At 42.8% G+C, this 22,500-nt stretch overlaps 1 protein-coding gene across 1 annotated transcript; it reads left to right on the top strand.

Annotated features, from left to right (window-relative positions):
• Positions 1–17,736: 17,736 nt before the first annotated feature.
• Positions 17,737–18,669, top strand: LOC144783868 (olfactory receptor 1f45-like). Its single transcript, XM_078662613.1, has one exon. The coding sequence runs from the start codon at positions 17,737–17,739 to the stop codon at positions 18,667–18,669; it is 933 nt and encodes a 310-aa protein (XP_078518739.1).
• The last annotated feature ends 3,831 nt before the right edge of the window (positions 18,670–22,500 follow it).

The following is a 22,500-nucleotide window of genomic DNA, read 5'->3' as shown; positions in this document are numbered from 1 at the left end:
AACCTGGCCAAAGTGGGCATAAAAGAGCTGAAACTGGATCATATTTTCAAAGCTGTTCTGAACATGGGCCCCCTAAAATACGTTTGTCCCAGGGCCCCCAAAACCCTTAATACGTCCCTGGTAATACCAGATCTCTAACTTTGTTTTGACTGTATTGCACTTTGTTGCACTCCACAATTATTCATGACACACGATAATGCGTGTACTGATGTTACTAAGCATACTGTTATATGTCAAGTCCAGTGAATTGTTTCTGTAAAATGTTGAAAAAAAGTTTAACAATTAAAAAAGCGGTTTTAACAATGAACTTATCATGAAAGCGCAGACCAACCGGCAGGTCTTGTGGTACCAGGTAGCGCTCACATTGGCAGTGCAGTTCTCACACAGGTGAACATGTGTGAAAATGTAAAATGCATGCAAATAACGCTTAATTCAGAAACACTCTACTCAACCGGTTAAAAAAAGTAATTTAGGAGTTCACACTAGGGCATCGTGTCCATTATCTGCATGTCCCAAACACGCTAGTTAATGTTTAATCAGATGGTCTCTAGATTAAATTCAAATTTGTAAGAGGTATTGACACACGCATTTCTATCCATTATATCTTTCTTGTCTCACATAAAGTAAACCTTTCTCGGTCATCTCATATGCACCGAAATTGCTTCCTCACAGCCGTCACTGTTGCGCGCGTTTGTCGGTCAACGGCCGTCACGAGCACTACCTCGGTAGTGCTGCGCACGTCCATTGGCCGACGCGCCCCCCCCCCCCCAATAGAACGTATACACCGCGGTTAACTCTTTCTGTAGGGAATCTGATGCACACAGAAGTGTGTTTTGTCTCAAACCTGCACCAATACCACCCTAGGGAGAATTGTACTCATAGAATTCAGGTTCTCCTACGGCACACTACCCCGTCTTAGGATATTTTGTGTGCACTTGACTGTGTATCAGATAATATGCATTATCCCTCTCTTGTAAAATCTCATTCACACAGAAAAGGCCTGGTTTAATCATGTGCACATGCACACATCTCTGTGAACCAAATGGAATGACATGACCCCCTGCCCTCTGTTAGACACGTGTGTTGTGCAACAACACAACATTTAATAATATAGGAAACAAAGAAAAACCCTCAAACGCGAAACTCCACCCATTGCAGGCATAAAACATGCTAACATAAAGGGCAAGAAATATAAAAACATGGATAATGGTACTAAAAGAGCACAATAGCAGCCATCAAGGCTGATGGCTCGGTGCCTGACCTTCACCTCGGATTCCGCCATGATGCCCTAATCAAGGGAGTGCACAGACAACGGTCTGAAGTACATGAAGATATCCGTCCCATAGGAAGCAGCCATCACTGCTAGATGGGAGGAACAGGTGGAAAAGGCTGCCCATCACCCCGCGTAGGATGGAACCTTTAAGATGGTGGAAATTATGTGAGCATAGGACCCTAGTATCACAGAGGCATATTATCAAGGGGGTTTATCTCCACTTTTTTGGCTTTAAAAGCCAAGAAAGCGGAGATAAAATTATCTCCCTATTCCCTAGCTGTCGCTAACACCAGTTAGCGACAACTAGTAGGAGATAGCGACCATCTTGGGCCCCGCTTTGCATGTCAGTGATATTTATCACTAATGACATGCAAAGTGGGCGTGCCAAGATGTTAGCGACTGGATCTCCTATTACCAACTTTTGGAGATATTCGTGCTAAGCGCGAATATCTCTAAAAGCTAACACCTGCCCCTGAGCAGTTCTTAGCCATGTTATCCAATAGTAGGTGGATAACATGGCTAAGAGCATTAGCTCAGTAATGCATGAATATCGCTGACTATTCAGTGATATTCATGCATTACGGCCGATTTTTATCGCTTAGGAGATATACCTTGATAATAGCAAGGTTCCTAAGCGATAAAATCGCCGCAGCTCGGCGATAAAAATATCGCTGCTAAACCAACATAGCGATAATTATCGCTAGTTGTTGGTAATATGCCCCACAATAACTCTGGTCACAGGTAATTGAATTGCACTCTCGACCAACATAGTATTTAGCACAACATTTTCAAATTTAGATGCTATTATTTGGAGCTGAACCAAGAAATTCAATAAAGCTGCCTGATTTGGATCTAATCGTAGAATTGCTAGTGAAGTTCTAGGCTGTGTCTTTGCCCATATATATTTCTCAATTAATTTATGTAGTTCAGTGAAATATGATTTAGGAATTTTAATAGGGAGGTGAATAAACAAAAATAATAATAATAATAAAATAGACATCTTAACCAGAGATACACGACCAATGAAGCTTAAGGGAAGAAGAGACCATCTATCTAATAATCTCCTAGGTTTTTTAAGTGTATTTTCATAATTTAACATAAATAGCTGATCATAATGGTTAGCCACAAATAAGCCTAATTATTTAGTAGTGACTCAGTCTTTGCTTGGTTTAACCTGTAGCCTCCATTTGTGTAAACGCGAATATTTCATCAAATGCGTTGAGGATATTGGCCGGCACTGCTGATAAAAAAAGAATGATGTCGTCTGCAAATAATTTAATCTTTGGCATGGCTGCTAACGGAGGCACTATCTAGAGATTATTAAGAATTTTCTATTGCCAAAGCTTCTACAAAAAGCAAAAATTAAAGAGGGGACAGCGGGCAACCCTGTCTAGACCGATGCAGGATCTCAACTACACCTGCCTCTTCCTTATTTATCAAAATGTTAGCCTATGAACCCAATAAAGCTCTTTAAACATGTTAACCAACTGCTCGAGGAAACCGAACTTTAACAATATAAAAAACAGAGCCTGCCACTCAACAAGGTCAAATGCTGTTTATGCATCGAGCATTAGGATCGCTGCCTTGACCTTGTTGACTGACAGGTAATTGTTTGCTTTGGTCAAAAAATATGTATTAGAGGCCATAGATCTATGAGGTATAAAAAGCTGTCTGTCGCTGATGGACCAACTGTTGAGCGAGCGGGGCCTGCCGTAATACCCAGATTTATATGAATATTTTATGATCTATGTTTAATTGAGTTATGGCTCGATATGAGCCAGTAACACAAGGATGCTCATCTTGCTTAAGAAAACAAACCACCACCGCTTCTTTAAAGTTTTTAGATATAGGCTCACCGTTTTTTATCAGATTATAAAGCTTAGTAAGGAAGGGCAGAAGCAATAACATTGGTCTTTGCCACCAAGGATCCCTCTATAAAAATTACATAGTCATAGGAAGATGTGTCCGCACAAGAGAGTTTGAGGAGGGTGGAACGTCACAGAAGAAATGGTGAACAACGTTTGAGCCAAAGGAAGGTAGCTGAGATGCCATCACAATGTAAACCAAAGAATGCAGAGAGGAGATGACCCAGGATGCAGGGCCAGCTATACAGTGGGGTGCTGACTTGGAGGGGGGGCACTGACCACAGGGGGGTGCTGTTTTTAGCAGTAACTTGCAATTTAAAATCACCTGCTGCAGAGTTCCTTGTGCATCCAGTTTTGAGGCAGCAATAGAAATGTCAACATAACTCTTGTGATCAATGTTCCTGCTAGAGAGAGAGGTTGTAGTTTTGTCTAGTGGTAGTTTGAGTTGCCATAAAGTAGCACAGAGGGTTAATATCCCAGCTGCATAGAACAGTTCTGTATTTTATGTGGATAATTGAGTAGATTAGTAAATCCAGCCTTCACCAGTGCTTCAAAACAAATGAAATGTATGTGAGAGAGGGGCTATCGAGAGAAGAGGGGCACTTTTGACTGGTGGTGGTGAGGGAATCCGAGGTGGAGGTCATGGCGTGGGGTGCGTTAAAAACGATTGTCGCATCAGGTGCCACCACTGGTAAAGCCGGTCCTGCCAGGATGCCGGAACTGACACAACACAGAACTTCTTGTACATTATAGTGGAATAGTACAAAGGATTGCAGAATGCACCATATCGATCATATGCCATCACAGCTAAGAGGAACTGTTCTGTATTTCCAATGAACAAGAAGAAATGATACACCCAGAGAAGGCAGAAAGGAGGTTGGCCAGCATCTTAGGGATTGTGGTGGAGGTGAAGCAGATATCAACAAAGGAGAAATTTCTGAGGAGGAAATACATCAGAGTGTGTAATTTTGAGTCACAAGCAGTTACTAAAATGACAATGGTGTTTCCCACCAGTAATGTTAGGCAAATGGCTAGGAACAGGACAAACAAGCTAGTTTGACTGTGTTTTCAGACAATCACAGGAGAACAAATTCAGTCGCTGCTGTTAGATTGTCAACGGCTGCTGATTTAATGATTTCATGTATATCGGAAAGATCAGGTCGGATAAAATGTAATGGACTAAAATACAACACATTGTATTTACCGTCATACTGCAGAATCTTTGCCACATTTTCCAAATTGCAAATACTATCTTCATTTAAAATCCTCTCTCCTTTTAAGCACAACATTGTCCCACCTCACAAAACATTCCATTCATTGGCAACCATCTTACCTTATTTAGTTTATGTAGGCTTTTTCATAAATGTTAATAACGACTCAGCACGTAGCGCGATCCAAGATGGCCGCCTTATCCGGAGCTCAACGTCGCTTCAGGTATGCAGCTTCAATTTTGAGTGTTTTTTTCCCAGTTCACTCATCAAAAAGCGATGCTTCACTAGAGGAACACATGAAGATCCACAAAATGTTCCAGCAACAGTTTTAGGAACCTCCAGCTACATGTGACATCGTGAATCTCCTGCAGTCATCCTCCAGCTGCCATTTTGAATTGTTTCCTGACTGGAATTCTTCATAGTAAATGTAGAACTAAAAGTTTCTCTTGGATAACCACTTACACAGGTTCAGACTCCACCACATTCAACACACAAGAAACATTTAAGTATATTTAATCCACTTTGGATTTTGAACCCATAAAGCAATTATAAAAACACAAAAAAGTTTTATAAATGTCACAAAAGTTCATTTATTAAAACCACAATAAATTCAAAACCCAAATTAGTAAAATCAAAAGATCGTAATTTGAACCAATCAAAGACGATTGAGGATGTTTATTGAAACATTTTATACATATGACAAAAAAGGAAGAGATTATTTCAAGACAAAAACAAGTGAAAACATAAAAAATCATCATAGCTGTGTTAATTCGATGGAATCTATTATGTTGGAGTCTATCAATCCTTATATGATTAGGCTCCAATGTTCCTCGAATTTAACAATGCAGGGGGGCATCAACGCGTTTCGGTGGTCTGTGTATTGTTCTAAGCCACCTGCTTGAAGACATTTACTTTTAGTGTCTCTCCTAAATGTGGCACAAACTCATATATGCCTATTTGGAAAACAGAAGTTATAAAATATGGGGAACATCACTTACAACGAATTTTTTACAACGCACTACCATTACATCGCAACCATTACAACGCAAACCATTACAACGCAATGCGCTGGGGGGCGCTCTAGGATAGGGAATGTATTTAATATACTATCCAACACCTTCCCTGCTATCCACGGGGACTGGAGTTGGAATAGTAAATTAAATAATTCACTATCCAGCGCCTAAAAGCATTATGCGTTGTAATGGTATGCGATGTAAAAACCGCGTTGTAAAGGCATGCGATGTAAAAGCATGCGTTGTAGTGACACCAATCCAATATACATCAAATATCACAATGCTATTGCACATAAAATTAATCTAAAACACCCCATATAATTACTTAATAATTTAAAAATTCAGACAAATACAGCATTTCCCAATTTTTTTCCCTGTAAAAGACTAATATCTTTCGATGGTTTATAATTGTCTTAAGGACCCATCTATCTATTCACCAGCTCATTCACACTACAAAGTGTCAATCACTTCCATTAACTACTCATTTATTCTTTTTCTCTCTTTCTTCTCATGTTCACTTTACCTTTCTGACTGAGGTTTGAATATAGATATCCATATCCATTATAATCCCCGCCTCAGCTCAGCAAATCTTTTGTATTCCTTCTGGTACATGGGCAGAAGTAAAAGCTTTATATTTAAGTAAACAACTTTCTCCTGGTTTGCCTTTATCGAAGTCCTATTGCTTCAATATCCTCTCAGATTTTCTACATACTTCAGTTACTATGGCGCACTCAAACTCTTCTAAGGCAACTTCTTCACCCATTGCTCCACCCAAACTCCAGTTGCCCTCTTCTGAAAAAAAACAACTTAAGCAGGATCCTCCTTCTCCTTCAAAATCTATCCTTCCTGTATTATTGGATATTATCTTGGAGGAGATTAGGGAACTGAGACCATTCGTAGAAGAAACCAATACTCATTTGCAGAACATGGACATTAAATGGTCATCACTTGATTCCAGAATTTCGTTGGTGGAGCAACAAGTCAGTGATGTTCAGACTGCCACTGCGGGAATTTCATATTTGGAGAAAGACGTTCTGCTCTTAAGAAAGTCTGCTGAAGACCGTGAAAACAGGAACAGACACAATAACCTCAGTTTATATGGTCTGCCAGAGGGCATTGAGGGAGGTGACCTGGTGTCCTTCTTCTCTTCCTTTCTCTCGAAACTTCTGGATTCACCCTCATCAACAACTTTGAATATTCAAAGAGTGCACAGACTGGGTCCCTGTCTGTCTTCTTCTTCCACACCCTCGAAACCTCGTGGGTAATTCTCCTATTCTTGCAATATACTGACCCCCTATAAGTTCTTAATGCAGCCAAGATTAAGAAACAACTTTCTTGGTCAGGAGCTAAATTGTTTTTATCCCAGGATGTTTCTACAGTAACTGCCAAGAGACAGAAGGAATTTCTTGAACTTTGATTAGCCCTATGCAGTTTGGGTGCTCGTTATGGCCTATTTCATCCCTATTTTTTCGAAGTGACTTTCCAAAACCATACATCTACTTTTGAAGAACTTGTGGACCTTAGGAAATTCTTTAACTCTCACTCTTCGACTTCCATGGAGACTGGTGGTCCCTCATCAAACACTTGATTTTTTACTTCATAGCTAATGCTTTCTTACTTTTAACGATTGCGTTTTAATTCCTTTATAGGTTGTTTTTCTAATCTACGCTCTGCCATTTGCCCTTGCCCACCTAAAGTGATCCTTTACTCAGTGGAGATCCCGACCCATTGCACATGAAGTTGATCTACCACAAATTCGATCTCCCACCGTTATGAGGTCCTGAGTTCCCCTTCCTGTGCCATGCAAGGTTGTGCCACCATCTAACCAGGTCCACTGTGCCACCTCTCGTCCAGGCTCCCTTCCATTCTCTCTATGTGCGTCTGGACTGCGTGTCTGTTACTTTCTGCCTTCCAAGTCGGCCTCGTCTAGGTGTGCCTGTCCCCCGACTTCGTCTACCTGTACGTCTTTCTCTGCGTCCGTTGCTCTCAGATGATCCTGATATAGGCCCCAGAAATTCTTTGGGCGACTCGTGGGAGGGAGTAGCTCGCTGTAGCATTCTGACTGCGTGCAGCAGTACAGCATGTCATGCGCCCATCTTTTCGTGGTTGGCAGTGGCCCTCTCATCCAACACATTGCAACAACATGTCTGGCCATCAGCATGCCCATATCTGCTAGTCGTTTCACCGCGACCGGCAGGCCCCTGGAGTGGCCTAGAAGTGCTAAAGCGGGATCGGCAGGCAGCTCCATTTCCAAAATCGAGCTCATTTCAGTGAATATACCGTCCCAGAATTTGCGGATTCCCGGGCACCACCACGACAGGTGCATGAAGTCTGCAATTGGTTCATGGCATCGTTCGCATTCAGCCGTTTGTCTAAGGCTGTATCTATGCAGCCTCTCCGGAGTGTAATACACTCGTTGGAGATATTTAAAATGAATCAGTCTGTGTCTGCCATTTAGTGACAATTTCCTGGTACTCGCACAGCAGTATGTCCACATGCCGTCATCTATTGTAATCTGTAGGTCTCTCTGCCAGGCTATCCTAGCTTTTGGGTACTGCTGTTCCCTATGCATGCTGTTCATTCTATATAGATTTGTGACTAATTTATAGGCGGAGGAAGTTTTGATAACATAGGTGAGTTCCGGCACCTCCGGCGGTTCCGCCAGGTCCGGACCCAAGAGGTCCAGTAATGCGCTGCGAATTCTATGATATTGAAATCGAAGGAGAAGTGGGGCCTCGCCAGGTAACGGCATGGTCTGCACCCATGTTTTCACTGTGCCATTTTAGAACAAGTCTCCCGCAGTAATGATGCCCACCGTACGCAACGCACAAATTACTCCCGTCTCCGCCATAGGTAACAGCCATAATGTCCATTCAATAGGCATAAGAGGGGAGTACTGTAATACGCTGTTCTGCACTTGCAGCAGCGCATTCCATGCATGGTTAGTGGTCGTAATCGAGTCCAATATGCCAATTCTGCGGTCTACCGGTTGAAATACCATGGCAGGAAGCGGAGTCGGATCCGCGAAAAGTCGTTCCATGCGTACATTTGGTATTTTCGCATTCCCGTGAATCCACGTGTGCAAATGGGCCGCTTGTGCCACTCTGTAGTATAGTTCCATGTCTGGAGCGCTCAGTCCCCCCAACTCGTACGGGAGCATAAGTGTCATCCATTTCACCCTGGGCTGTTTGCCCCCCCCAAGCGAGTCTAATCAGTAGCTGCGTCAGGTTTTTGAAGAAGGTCTTCGACAGCACTATCGGTATGTTGTTAAATACGAATAAGAATCTGGGTAGTACCACCATTTTCGTAATGGCTATACGTCCCATCAAGGACAGCGGCAGTTTGCACCATGCCTCCACGTCGTCTTCTAGCTTGCTATACGCAACACCATAGTTTTCGCGTATGAGAATTTCCTGGTCAGTATGGAGCATAACCCCCAGATACCTAACCGGTTCCGCCGACCATTGCAGCGGGTATTCCATTTCAAATTGTGCTGTCATTGGGGTCAACGGAAATCCATCGATTTAGACCAGTTTATCCTGAGGCCGGAAAGTGCACCATAACGCACCACCTCCGTCAGTACCGAGGATATGTTCGTTTCTGGGTCGCGGACATACAGCAAAGTGTCATCCGCGTATGTCGATATAACAATTTTGTACGTTGGGAAGTTTATACCTTCGTTACTGTGATACTCCCTGAGGGCGCATGCCAGCGGCTCGGCCACCAGCGCATAGAGTAGTGGCGAAAGCGGGCAGCCCTGTCTAGTGACCCTGCTAATCACGAAGGAGTCCGAGACCCGGTCGCCTATGCGAAGTCTAGCCATAGGGTGGGGATATAGTGCCCCTATCATTTGCAAGAACGGCTCACCCCGTCCCAGCCTTCGTAGAACACGCAACATAAAGGGCCCCTCCACTGAGACGAAGGCCTTTCCATGTCAAGGAAGATAGCTATGGCCTTCGTGTCTTGCCTGAAATGCTGCATAGTTCCCAATACGGTTCTAATATTATAGGTGAGGTTCCTGTTGGGAAAAAACCCCACTTGTTCCGGTGCCACCAACTCTGAGGCCAGTAAAGCCAATCATGTCGCCAGTACCTTGGCGTACAGCTTGGCGTCAACATTCAGTAAGGACAACTGCCTGTAGGAGCCACATGCATTCGGGGGTTTGCCTGGTTTAGGAATGGTCACAATCAGCGCTTCCCTCATGGATCGCGGCATACTGCCCTCAACACAGACGTCGTCAAATAGTGTGGATAAATATGGGATCAGCTTGTCTTTAAACGCTTTATAAAAGCCCACAGTGAGCCCATCCGCCCCGGGGGCACTGTCCGTGCGCATACTCGCCAACGCTTCCAATATCTCATCCTTGTGTATGGGCTGCATCAAGAATTCCCGGTGGGTATTCGTTAGGAAAGGCAACTGTATATGATCTAGATAGTCGTCTATGTCATCCTCGATATTCTCAGTCCTAGAAGTGTAAAGTCCTGAATAGTAATTCCTGAACTCATCTACTATCACAGCCTCCTTCATGAGCAGCATACCGGCTGCCGTCTCCAGCTCCGATATAACCTGAGTGCATCTGTTATTTTTCAGTATCCTGGCTAGGAGGGAGCCTGGACGCTCTCCATCACCGTACGTCCGGGCGGTCGCGTACTTCCCCATGTGCCGAACTTCCCTATCTGCTTCCTCATTGTATTCTACTATGAGAGTCTTGATGTCCTCTGACACGTTGGTGTCCGAGCCACCCAGCTGTCGCCTCTCCAACTTGGCGAGCTGCTTCTCTAAGTGTAGCAACCTCTGGCGTATAGACTTGAGTACACTCGAGTGTTTGGACATAGCTATGCCTCGGATGTACACGCCTCCCATATGGTTTGGAAGCTATCAACCGACCCTATGTTAGTTTCGAAGAACTTATCTATCTCTTCATCTAGCTCACCCCTAAAGTGGTCATCTAGTAGGGAGTACGGGGGAAAGCACCATGTGAAAGGCGGAATTCTTTTCACTGATGTCTCCAGTACCAAAAGAAGTAGTGAGTGGTCAGAGAAGGTTCGCGTTAGCACAGCGCAGGATTTGATGCATCTCGTAACTGAGGATGGCGCCAACCAGTAGTCAATTCTGGTGTGTATATCATGGTAGGCCGAATAATATGTGTACCCCCCCTCATTGTGTGCCTGCTTCTCCACACATCCACTAGGTCTAGTGTTATGAGCTCCGTCTGAATTTTCAATGCAGCTGCTGAGGGTCTACGTGGAGGGCCTGAAGACCTGTCTAGCTTCGGGTCTAACACCAGATTTAAGTATCCCCCCCAAAGCATTTGTGCAGTGGTATATGCTCGGCAGTACTGAGCAAGGATGTCATAAAAGTCCGGGGAGTCGTATTTAGGACGTAAACATCAACCACTATGAGTTCATATCCCTTCCCCGTGCATCTCGATATTAGATATCGGCCTTCCGGGTCCGCTCTCAGTAAAGACAATGTTAATTTCGATTTGGGATTTACCCATGTCAATACTCCCCTGGCATGTGTCGTGAACCCTGCTACCGTGATGTTGCCCATCAGCCACCTACCAAGAAGTATTTTACTTGTGAGCGGGAGGTGCGTTTCCTATATGAGTGCCAAATCCACGTTGTGTCGCTGTAAATAATTCAAAACCTTTCTGAGTTTGCGATGATCATTCAGACCTCTTACATTCCATGTCAATGCTCTGAGTGTCCCAGACTCTCCCTCTGCAGTTACTCTGTTTGTACTAGTCATCTTAGCAGTAGGGGAGTTCGGCGAATGTCAGCAGATATTTCAAGGCTAGCGTAGGCAGCATGAGCAGACAGAATGTACAACATTGTCCCCATATCCTCCCCAGTCCCTCCACCCCCCTCCCACAGCAGACCCCCCCCAACCTGGCCTTGCAGATCCCCGTCCCACCTGCCCCACCCCAAATCCAAATCCCCCAACTCGGTAACTAGAACTTCAACAGTGCATTGCGCTCGGGACCAAGGTCGCCTGGCAGTCTATTACCCTCAATGTTCTCAAAGCACTTTGTCAGGCCCCTACCCCTCCTCCGCCATGCACAGTCTTAAGTATGATCAGAGCTGCATAACATTTCCGCATTCGTACCCAATAAGATCTTCATCTCCCCCCCCTTCCTCCGCTGTCTCTGTACTCCCCCTCATGCCCACTCAGTTCAACATGGGACAGCCTGGTCGGCTTCAGTTTATTCGCAGATGCCAGTCAGATATCTGATCTATTGCCACCTCCCTCTACTCCTTCCTCTACTTATCTGCCAGACTTCTTCTGTCCGTAGAGCGGTCAAAGCAGCCGACCATATCCTCTCAGCTGGGCATGATATTCTAGGAGCCGGAGATCTTTCGCCCCCATATGCCAGGCTAGGACTGCCACAGTTCTGCTCCCATTAGTGTGGACAGGTCCCACAGCCAGGTGTCTGCATTAGGGATCTATGGCCTCCCCATCTGGCCTCCAATGCTGCCGAACACTCGCGGTCTCCGCCGATGGCTCTCAGGCTGTTTCACTGTAACCACCTTGGGGAGGTGGGCGCTCCCGGTGCCCATGTGGCTCTTTTTCTGTGGGCCTCTAGTCGTGCCCTCCCTCCAGGTTCCTGGCTTCAGACCGCGCCGGCATCAGCTCCACCACTGCGCCGGGCCCCACCCCCGCAAATGGCCTCACACAGCGGCGTGTTGCCCTTCCAGTCACGCGGGACCTTAAGGGCGCGGGCGGAGACGGGATTCTCCCCCTCCGAGTCACGGCGCCGTCTCCTCACCTTCCGACTCCGTCGGGGGGGTCCCGATCAGGGCTTCGGTTTTTTCCTCGGACCTCCGAGGCGACCGCACTCTCTGTGGCCGCACGCCCGCTCACCTCGCACAGGCCTGTGTTCTTCTGGGGACTGCAGCTTTTCGGCCTGTCAGCGCGCGGAACTTCACCGCCTCGCGTTCTGACCCCGGGACGTCAAACCTCCGCAATTTTGGGGTTGCCAGCTCCCCAGCTGTTTTTGCCGTCCGGATAAGGAGTGGGGGACGTGTATACTTGCTCTGGGGTAAGATAATGCAGGATATTTAGCTGTGCGTGACGGAGCTTCGGGTTCAAGCGATCATCTTGGCTGCTGGCAAGCTCCGCCCCCCTTTTTACTTCATCCTTACTCTGCCTAATAATTTTCTTATACTCCTTTGGTATTGTTAATTTTATTGTTGTATGTATAATGTTAGTAATTCATTCAGAATTGTTACATGGATTTTAAAGGGTTTTACTAATCTCATAAAGAGGCAGATAATTATTTCCCATGTAACCTCCTACATTCCTGATTTAGTCTTATTACAAGAAACTCACTTGACAGATACTGAAGCTCTTAAGCTTAGACGTAATTGGGTTCGTTCAGTTCTTGTTTCCCCCCAATACAAACAAGAATGTTGTTATTTTTTTATGCCATAAAAAGCTGAAATGTTCTGTTGTTATGCAAGATATAGACACTGCTAGTAGATGGATTTTGGTCAAACTACTTATTAATAACATTCCTTTCACTATATTTAATGTATATGGTCCAATCCAACCAGATTATTCTTTCTGGCCTACTATTACAAGTAAGTGTATTCAACACAAAGATGATTTCATTATCCTTGGGGGCGATTGTAACCAGGTTATGGACGCTTTTATTGACCGCAAATCTCAGGTGCGTTTTATTCCTCACAAAACACACAAAAATCTCATAATACAATTCTGCAGACACATCTCGCTGATGCCTGGAGCCTTTGCAACCCAGATCAGACAAAATAGTTTTGTGTCCCCTCCACATGGCTCCCTAACCCAATAGGATTACATCTTCCTCTCCAAATCCTTAGCTCAAAATCTAATTTCTTCTTCGATTGAGCCCATTTTGATCTTGGATCATGCTCCGGTGATAGCAGATTTTGAATTGCTTTGCTCTCAACACAAATCTTCTAGGTGGAGGTTTAATAATTTCCTTCTACAAGATCCATTTTTTTCCTCCTCCTTCACTTCATTTGATAAAGAATTCTCCTCTTTTAATAAAAATCCTTCTGTATCTCCTGCTTTGGTATGGGACAGTTTCAAGGTCACTGCTCGGGTCTTAATTATTGACTTTGTATCTAGGAAAAAGAAACAAACCCTTACCACACATAAAGCCTTGTTAGCAAATATCAAACATTTACAACATCAATTTTATACTTCCTCATCAGACTTCACTCTGCAGAGGCTTGTCCGCGCCAAGCAACAATTTAAGAAAATCTCTACTGATAATGCTTCCTCTATTCTTCTTGGTAGCAGTGCTTGCTATTATAGGTGGCGTAACAGGGTAGGTTCACTTTGAGCTAATTATCATAAATCTAGAAAAGAGAGAGTGTTGATAGACTCCATTCAGTCAACAGATGGAAAACATATTTCCAAAGATCAGGAAATTTTATATAAATTTATAAAGTTCAATAAAAACCTTTATACTCCAGAATTAACCACATCAGATTCTCTCATTGTTACATATCTTAGCAGTATTCCTCCCCCCTCTTCTATAGATTTTGATTTTACTCCTCTAGACATGGACCTCTAGCTTCAAGAAATTTCTTTTTCTCTGAATTCTGTAAACATAAAAATACCCTGGTCCTGATGGATTTTCAGTTGAATTTTACCTACATATTTCAAATCTATTGCTCCCTAAAATCTTAAAACTTTTTCAATATTTTTGCACTGCTGGAACGGCGAGTAGTACCTTTTTGGAGGCCTCCATATGTCTGATACATAAAAAAGGCAAAGATTCTAAACTTTGCAAGAACTATCGCCCTATATCCTTGATAAATGTAGACTATAAAATGTTTGCTAAATTACTGGCATTACGTCTTGAATCTCTCTTACCACATTTAATCGGTCCAGATCAGTTTGGTTTTGTCAAAGGCAGATTAACTTCTGATAATTCTCGGTTATTCTTCAAAGTTTTAAATAAGGCATCTACTATATCATTTCCATTAGCTGCGGTCTCTATTGATGCAGATAAGGCTTTTGATATGGTGGATTGGTCTTTTCTTTTTAAGGCACTTCGCTTGCATGGTTTTGGCACTCATTTAATTTCTCATTACTTTACACAACATCTGTTACTTCCACCATAATTAATGGCCTTGTTTCACAACGTTTCTCACTTCATCGTGGTGTCCGACAAGGTTGCCCCCTATCTCCTCTTCTATTTATCTTATACCTTGAACCCTTTTTATCTCATATCCATCATAATACCTCTATCTCTGTATTCCTTAATGGAGATCATCACTCAAAGCTTTCTGCTTATGCAGATGATATCTTACTCTTTATATCAAACCCAGGCATCTCTATTCCCTTGTTACTACAAAAATTCTCAGATTTTTCAGCAGTGTCAGGTTATAAAATATTTTCTGACAAGACAGAGATTCTTCCTATTACCAAATTTTGCATTAAACAGCACTTTGACCTAACTGGTTTTTGCTGGAATAGTCCAAAATTAAGTACCTTGCTATATGGTTTACTAACCCCATTTTGGATACAATCAAAATAAATATGAGAGAGGCTCTTGATCGTATTTCCAAACTTCTTTCCTCCTGGAATCCTCTATTTCTCTCTCTGTGGAGACGCCTAGATTCTATCAAGATGATGATCATTCCAATTTTGCTATGTTTCTTTTCAATGATTCCGGTTCATATTCCCACCATTTACTTAAAAAAATAGACTCCCTCCTTTCCAAGTTTTTGTGGAACAATAAAAAATCTTGAATTTCTCTGTCTCATCTTAGAAAATCAAAATCTGCAGGAGGTGTATATTGTCCATAAATCGGTTACATCAGAAGGCTTTTTGTCTTAAACAAACATCTTACTATCTTCTTACGGACACTTCTTCCTTTGCCCCTTTATGGTTTACTGTCAAGCATTGTCTGCTTGCCACTTTTTCTATCAAAGAGATTCTTGCATTCACTACCAGACTATTCATACATCTCTTCCACTTGCTCTCTGTTAAGAGACCGCTGTCAACCACAAATAGTTTCTAGAAGCGCATTCCTTCGTTCTCCTCTTTGGTAGAACTATCTTGTTACCATTAATGGCAGATCTTTGTTTTGGAGACCCTGAAGGACTAGAGCAGGGGTCTCCAAACCGGTCCTGGAGGGCCGGATCCATGCCAGATTTTGTGCATATCCCCATTTAGATACATGTAGTTATTTTAAAAATCTGGCATGGGTCCAGCCCTCCAGGACCGGTTTGGAGAACCCTGGACTAGAGGTATCATATAGATTCAGGATATGTTTGATTGCGTATCTCCTTGTTCCTTTGCTCAATTCCAAGCCACATTTAAATGTCCTTGCTCATTTTTGCAAACCAACATTTTTTGACTCTAATAGAAATTATTCTTGACGTTTATTATTCCCTTTCTCTGAAAATTCCTTGTCCACACAAGACCCATTCCTCAGAATTTTGTTGCTACTCTCAAAGGCCTCCTTGATTTATAAATACTTTTCCTCTGCTGACCCGGAGCGTTCTAAGACTAAGATGGAACTTGCTTGGGAGACGGATTTGGTTTGTGAATGGAGCATTGATCTATGGAATAGGATTTGGGCTAGATCGTTAAAAATCTCTAGATCTGCATCTACTACTCAATTCATGTTTTTTCTATATCACAGATTGTTTTTTACTCCCCTCTCCATTGCTGACTTTACACACACTAATGATAAGACCTGTTGCTCGAGCGACTTTCCCCTGGCTGACTTGTCCCATCTCCTGTTTTGATGTCCATCCGTAGCTTCTTTTTGGTCACAAATTTGGGCAGGCCTCTCAATTATTTTTAATTTACATATTCATATATCAAATGATCTTCTCTTTACGGGAAGTTTATCAGAATCTCTAGACTTACTATCTCATGACAATGGATTGTGTGACCTGATGTTAGCCTTAGACTTTCAACAAATTAAGGAAAACTGGAAATGCTCTAACAAACTTTCAGTTAAGTCTTGGTGGAACACTGTGTGTCATTATCATATTGCTTTTGCCTCCTATTGTAACCCACATGTAAAGAGAGATCTATTTTGGTTACCGCTAACTATTTATTTGAATAAGACCGCAATTACTAAAATTTCCCATCAACGTTCTGAAAATTTCCAACCTCCATGGCACTATTTCTTTGCCTTTTTGTCTCCAATAAACCTTAGAAGTGTATTATTCATATGAAGATATGATTATTATACCCTTCTTGTACTTTGGAGTACTATTGTTATTTGATCCCTAGTTGCAGAGTATATCTTTCTTCCCCCACTGTTTTTCTCTCCCTTCCCACTCCTCCTTCCTATATAACCCTTAAAATGTAAACAGCTTTCTGCTTTGTCTTTTTACCCATTTGTATTTTATATGATGGTTATTTTGTAACTTGTTTCTGTTGGCCTATGTTTTATGACTAACTTGTATTCAATAATGCTTATTAAACGTTGCTTTGCTTTGCAACCCGTTCTAATAATCCCTGTCCTTTAGGAAGTCCTGCACTCTAAGTGGTAACAATTCCAGAAGGTGGGGTGAAAGGAGAGTGGCTCTTTACCAGATGCTACTTGGGATAAAGTGTAAGCCGTGCTTTTGCTTTATTCATGGTGCAGGGCTATAGTTGCAGACACACCATTTCAAATCAGGTGGACGAACTGTCCTTCCTGTGCGGAGCATCTAGCTAAAAAGAAAAGATCACCTGGGAGGCTGATCAGTCTAAACTTTGCCCCGGAAAAGTCTAAAAATGTCCCCTGTTGTTGTTAAAGGGGGTTCGCGCAGTAGCTGCTGCTTCTGATGCGACTAGATGGAGCATCTCCCTCCTCCTCCAATTCTCGACTGGCGCACACTGCTCAGACTCCCAGATGCCAATCCCAGCACTGCTCTCATGCTGGGAGTTCTATTCTGAGCATGAGAGGAGCACTTGGACTGGTCTGAGCAGCCTGCTTTGCCATGCATATAGTGTCTGGGAGCCTGTGGCTATTCTCCACCCGGCTGTACAACACAGGGGGTGGGGAAATGCTAAGTGCCACACTTAGTAGTGCCCACAACTCCTCCTCCTGAAGCTCAGGAGGATGGCCCAGCCCCCACACCGTGACTCAGCTACCCAGCAAAGCGAACGGTGAAAAAGAAAATGATAATATTTTTTTAATTATCATTTTCTTTCTCACTGTTGCCTATGCTGTGTAGCACCAGTAGATTGAATCTCCACCACCATAGTGGTGGAACCACCCATGGGTTTGCGTTAGATATTTAGATGAGGTTGTTTGAACAAGGTAATTTTTCCAAATATTTAGACTAAGTTAATCAAAAGCAATGACAGTTTTAGTGTCAAACTTATCAGATATGTATTTTGTTTGTTATCCATAGATTCCAGTTACAAACATGGGCTCGAAGAACTTGACATTTACGAATGAATTCATCCTTTTCGGACTCTCAGACCAGCCAGAGATACAACCATGGCTCTTTGTGATCTTTCTAACAATGTATGTTACCACTCTTCTAGGAAACACAGCCATCATCATCATCATTATATCAGAATGTCGGCTGCACACTCCCATGTATTTCTTTCTTTGTAACCTTTCATTAGTTGATATCTGTCTGACATCTGTAACTATTCCAAAGCTCCTGGCCAATATCCTTTCTGAGAACAAGAGTATTTATTTCAGCGGGTGTGTGGCCCAGCTCTTCTTTTATCTTTTCATCGGTAACATGGATAGTTTCCTCCTGGCTGTTATGGCTTATGACAGGTATGTGGCCATTTGTAACCCTCTCCACTACACCACTGTGATGAGCAGGCAAGTCTGCCTTGTGTTAGTTATAGTGCCATGGATCATCTCTGCATTGCATTCTCTGTTGTACAGTGTCATGACCTCCAGGTTGTCCTACTGCAAGTCCAACATCATACACCACTTCTTCTGTGACATCCCACCACTGCTGAAGCTCTCGTGCTCGGACACATCAATGTATGTGCTTCTTATGTACACCGAAGGGGTCATTGTTGTTTTGGGCCCATTCATCTTGATTATCATCTCTTATGCCCTCATTGTCTTTACCCTGCTGAAAGTGCCTTCTGAGCAGGGACGATGGAAAGCCTTTTCGACTTGCTTCTCCCACCTAGGTGCTGTTATCCTCTTCTACGGAACAGTTATCTTCATTAATTTTCGGCCATCTTCAAGTTACTCCCTGGAATATGACCGTGTGGTCAGTGTTATGTACACTATTATGGTACCAATGTTAAACCCCTTCATCTACAGCTTGAGAAACAAAGATGTAAAGGATGCCCTGAAGAAAGTACTTTGCAGGTCAAGGAGGTAAAAATGCAATCAAGTATCACTTTGATGGCACAGGGGACTGCTCAATTTCCTAGACACACCCTTGGCTGGCCCGACAAGCTCCCTTCAGGTGAAGAAAGATTCTGTCATTTTTGATTCGCCTCAGAATAGTGCAGTTTGGGATATTCTGCAGTAAGGCAAACAGAAATGGGACAGTTTCCCATAGAAACATTTACCTCAAGGGTTATGGAGTGTCCAGGAGCCACCCCCAAACACTGGCTATTGAATACTACAAAGATAGCACCTCACCTACAGTTTAACATAACATTCCTTGGACCAGCAGAAAATTAGAATTTACTGTTCGACACATGTCTGAAGAGCCGGAGGTGTACTTGTACCCAGGACTAAGAAGTTGATTTCAAGGTCAATTTGCCTGGCCTCTTGTGTGACTACTGGGACACATCAAGCTGCAAGGAATGTGTTTCCTGAAGTGCCCAGCTGACCTGTAGCAACTGGAAAGGGGCTGGACCCTGCCGTTGCATCTGCTAGACTGAGTCCTGGCCCATAAGTGCTGTGCCTGAGGTCCTTTGAAGTGACTGAGAGGAACTGCCCCAGAAACTCTCAAAAGAAGGGAATTAGAACGTTTTTGAACTTCCAAGTCCTCCGGAGCATCAGCCGCAAAATTTTAATTTCTTCTGCTCTGAGCTTTTTATAGCCTGAACCAACAGCTTTAGTGGACCCTTCAGCAGATCCATCCTGTAATCTTGCTTTGCTGTAGGATTTTGATGCCCATTTTAGATATTAAGTCAGAAGGTAACATGTTTGACAGGGACAAAACCACTTGGTGTATCGACACACGCGCCATCGCAGTCAGCCTGAAAGCGCGCCTACATTGCAGTCTGGCGCTTTAATTATTTTTAGATTTATTACAAAGTGTTTTTTTATTCAGAATGTTAAAATTCCTTCTGTAATATGCCTATTTGCTTTTAAAAACATAATGCTCCTTGGACCATCTAATTCCCAAGCATTTTACAAATGAGATATTGGTGAAATGTATATACATTTGTTATGAAACACTGAAAGCTATGCATATATTTTCCAAAATCAAATGTTGTAGGACCAACAACATCATGTAAAGGAGGGAGTGAAGTCACTGCAATCAAATAAGAGAAGGCATGTAAATCTCATTTTAAGTTTATTTTGCTTTACATTTTTGTATATTCTCTTGGTTCCATTAGAAACTAGAGGGCATATGTACAAGCCCCTATTGCGACCACACCGTCACTTTTTCTGACATTGCTTTGGCGATAGGGGCTTAGCCTTATTTACAAGGAAGCATCAAGCCACTTAACGTGGCTTAATGCTGCCTTGTAAATAAGGCCCTCTTCCACCCTATGGTTAGCGTAAAAGGGGTGGGCAGTGGGTGTTGCGGTGGGCGTTCCACTGCAACACCCATTGATTTTTATGCTTCCCCCTATGTACAAGGGCAGAGTACATAGGAGGTAGCACCAAAATTAAGACCAGGAAAACCTGGTCTTAACTTGGCGAAATGCATTATTTCTCCTTGTTTTTGCTTTTTCAATGTGTGCTGCTTTGTGCAGTACACATAGAAAAAGCAAACTGCCATGGATTGTTTATGTACAGGAAGGTCCCCTTTCCTGTACATAAACAATCTGTAAAAAAAATATTTTCAATCACTTGCCAAGTAAAATCCTGTTCAGAGTGTCCTATTTCAAGAAAATGTTCCACAAGTGGTCCTGTTGTAATCCTACAACAGATCCGGCTCTTAGGCTGTGAGATCCTAGGGTCATATTATCAAGGACGGGCGTTAAAATTATCGCTGCATTAGCGGCAGAAAACTGCTGCTAAAGCGGCTATAATGGGCTTGGTATTATTCCCTTGAGAATTCCAATGGAAGCCCATGTTCTGGTGTCAACATGGGCTTCTTTTGGAATTCTCAAGGGCATATTATCAAGCCCGTTATCGCCGCTTTAGCAATAGTTTTCTGCAGCTAAAGCGGCGATAATTTTATTGCCGTGCTTGATAATATGCCCCTTGGTCTCTATTGTCTGGGTCATCTGACCTATATGTAGCAGTTTGCGTGGACATTGGATACAATAAATCACATTTTGCGAATTGCAATTGGAAAAGAATTTCAACATATGTTTTGTGCCTCCATATTCAAACACTTTGGTATTCACCATGGATTCACATGCTAAGCAGTTATTACTTTTGTAGTGACCTCAACAGCATGAGTTTTTGCATTTCACTGGGAGCACTACTTCACTTGTTTGAAATTACATTTACGAAATAAGTTTTTCCAGGGACCATACCTTAATAAATTATTCAATGTTTCTTATAGATTCAGCTTACTCACATATGCTATGGCCTGTAGATGACGTTGAGTCACTGATGTCAAAATGCCGATGATCCCCTACAACAAGACCTCCTTGCATTTTGTGTAAATTGTTCATGAGCAGTTCTCTTGTGTGTTGTCATTGTGATGTATCTATATATTTTACAAAGTCACCCTCATATATCACATTATGCTTATGTTCACTTGTTTATATGAGTTCTTGAACTATGGGGCATATTATCAAGGGATTTATCTCCGCTTTTTTGGCTTTAAAAGCCAAGAAAGCGGAGATAAAATTATCTCCCTATCAGCAACAGGGTGCTAACACGTAAATTTGCATGTTAGCACCCTTTTTCTCTACGCTTCCCCTTGCATCTCTAATGAGATGCAAAGGGGGTGTTCCAGAGAAAAATATTAGGAGAAATGTTGTTAAGCGACATTTCTCCTATTATCAAGGATTTCGTAAACCCTGTTAGTGATAAAAAAAACAGCGCTAACCGCGTTTAGCACTGCTTTTTTTACACCTGGTATTTTCCTGACTTAGCCATGATATCCTAGGGAAGGTGGATATCATGGCTAAGTTTGTGAGCCCCTATCATCAAGCTAATGCCAAACTTCGAGAGATTATCGTTGGTTTTCCAGCGATAATCACTCATTTGGCAGTTAGCGCGAGGATTTTTATCACTTCTGAGATAAACCTTGCTCATAGCGAGTTAAGTCTGCGATAATTTCCGGCGGTGCTTAGCGTTAACAAATTCATTGCTAAGCATTGTTAGCGATAAATATCGCTAATCGTTGGTAATATGCCCCTATATTTTTTGTCTGAAATAAATCAAAAAATAGTGGGGCATATTATCAAGGGGGTTTATCTCCGCTTTTTTGGCTTTAAAAGCCAAGAAAGCGGAGATAAAATTATCTCCCTATTACCTAGCTGTCGCTAACACCAGTTAGCGACAGCTAGTAGGAGATAGCGACCATCTTGGGCCCCACTTTGCATGTCAGTGATATTTATCACTAATGATATGCAAAGTGGGCGTGCCAAGATGTTAGCGACTGGAAACAGTCGCTAACATTGCTATCTCCTATTAACAACTTTTGGAAATATTCGCGCTAAGCGCGAATATCTCCAAAAGCTAACACCTGCCCTGAGCAGTTCTTAGCCATGTTATCCAATGGCAGGTGGATAACATGGCTAAGAGCATTAGCTCGATAATGCATGAATATCGCTGACTTTCCAGCGATATTCATGCATTGCAGCCGTTTTTTATCGCATTTGCGATAAACCTTGGTAATACCAAGGTTTATCTGCGATAAAAACAAAGTTAGAGACAAAAATTATCTCTATTGGTTGGTAATATGCCCCAATATTTTTAATTTAATCTTATGCCTGTGTATACACTTCATTGCTCCCTCCAGCATTCATTCTCTATTGAATGTGCAGCATGGATTAACTTGTGGGACCTTGAGGAAGAATGTAAATGGGATTTGAGATTGGTTATTGGTCTTTGGTGGTTCTCT

This window comes from Lissotriton helveticus, chromosome 10 (assembly GCF_964261635.1).
Source record: "Lissotriton helveticus chromosome 10, aLisHel1.1, whole genome shotgun sequence".
Lineage (NCBI taxonomy): Eukaryota > Metazoa > Chordata > Amphibia > Caudata > Salamandridae > Lissotriton > Lissotriton helveticus.
This window is presented reverse-complemented; position numbering and strand designations above follow the sequence as displayed.

Coding starts and splice junctions, on each gene's coding strand:
- LOC144783868 (XM_078662613.1), top strand. CDS start 17,737: ATGGGCTCGAAGAACTTGACATTTACGAATGAATTCATCCTTTTCGGA.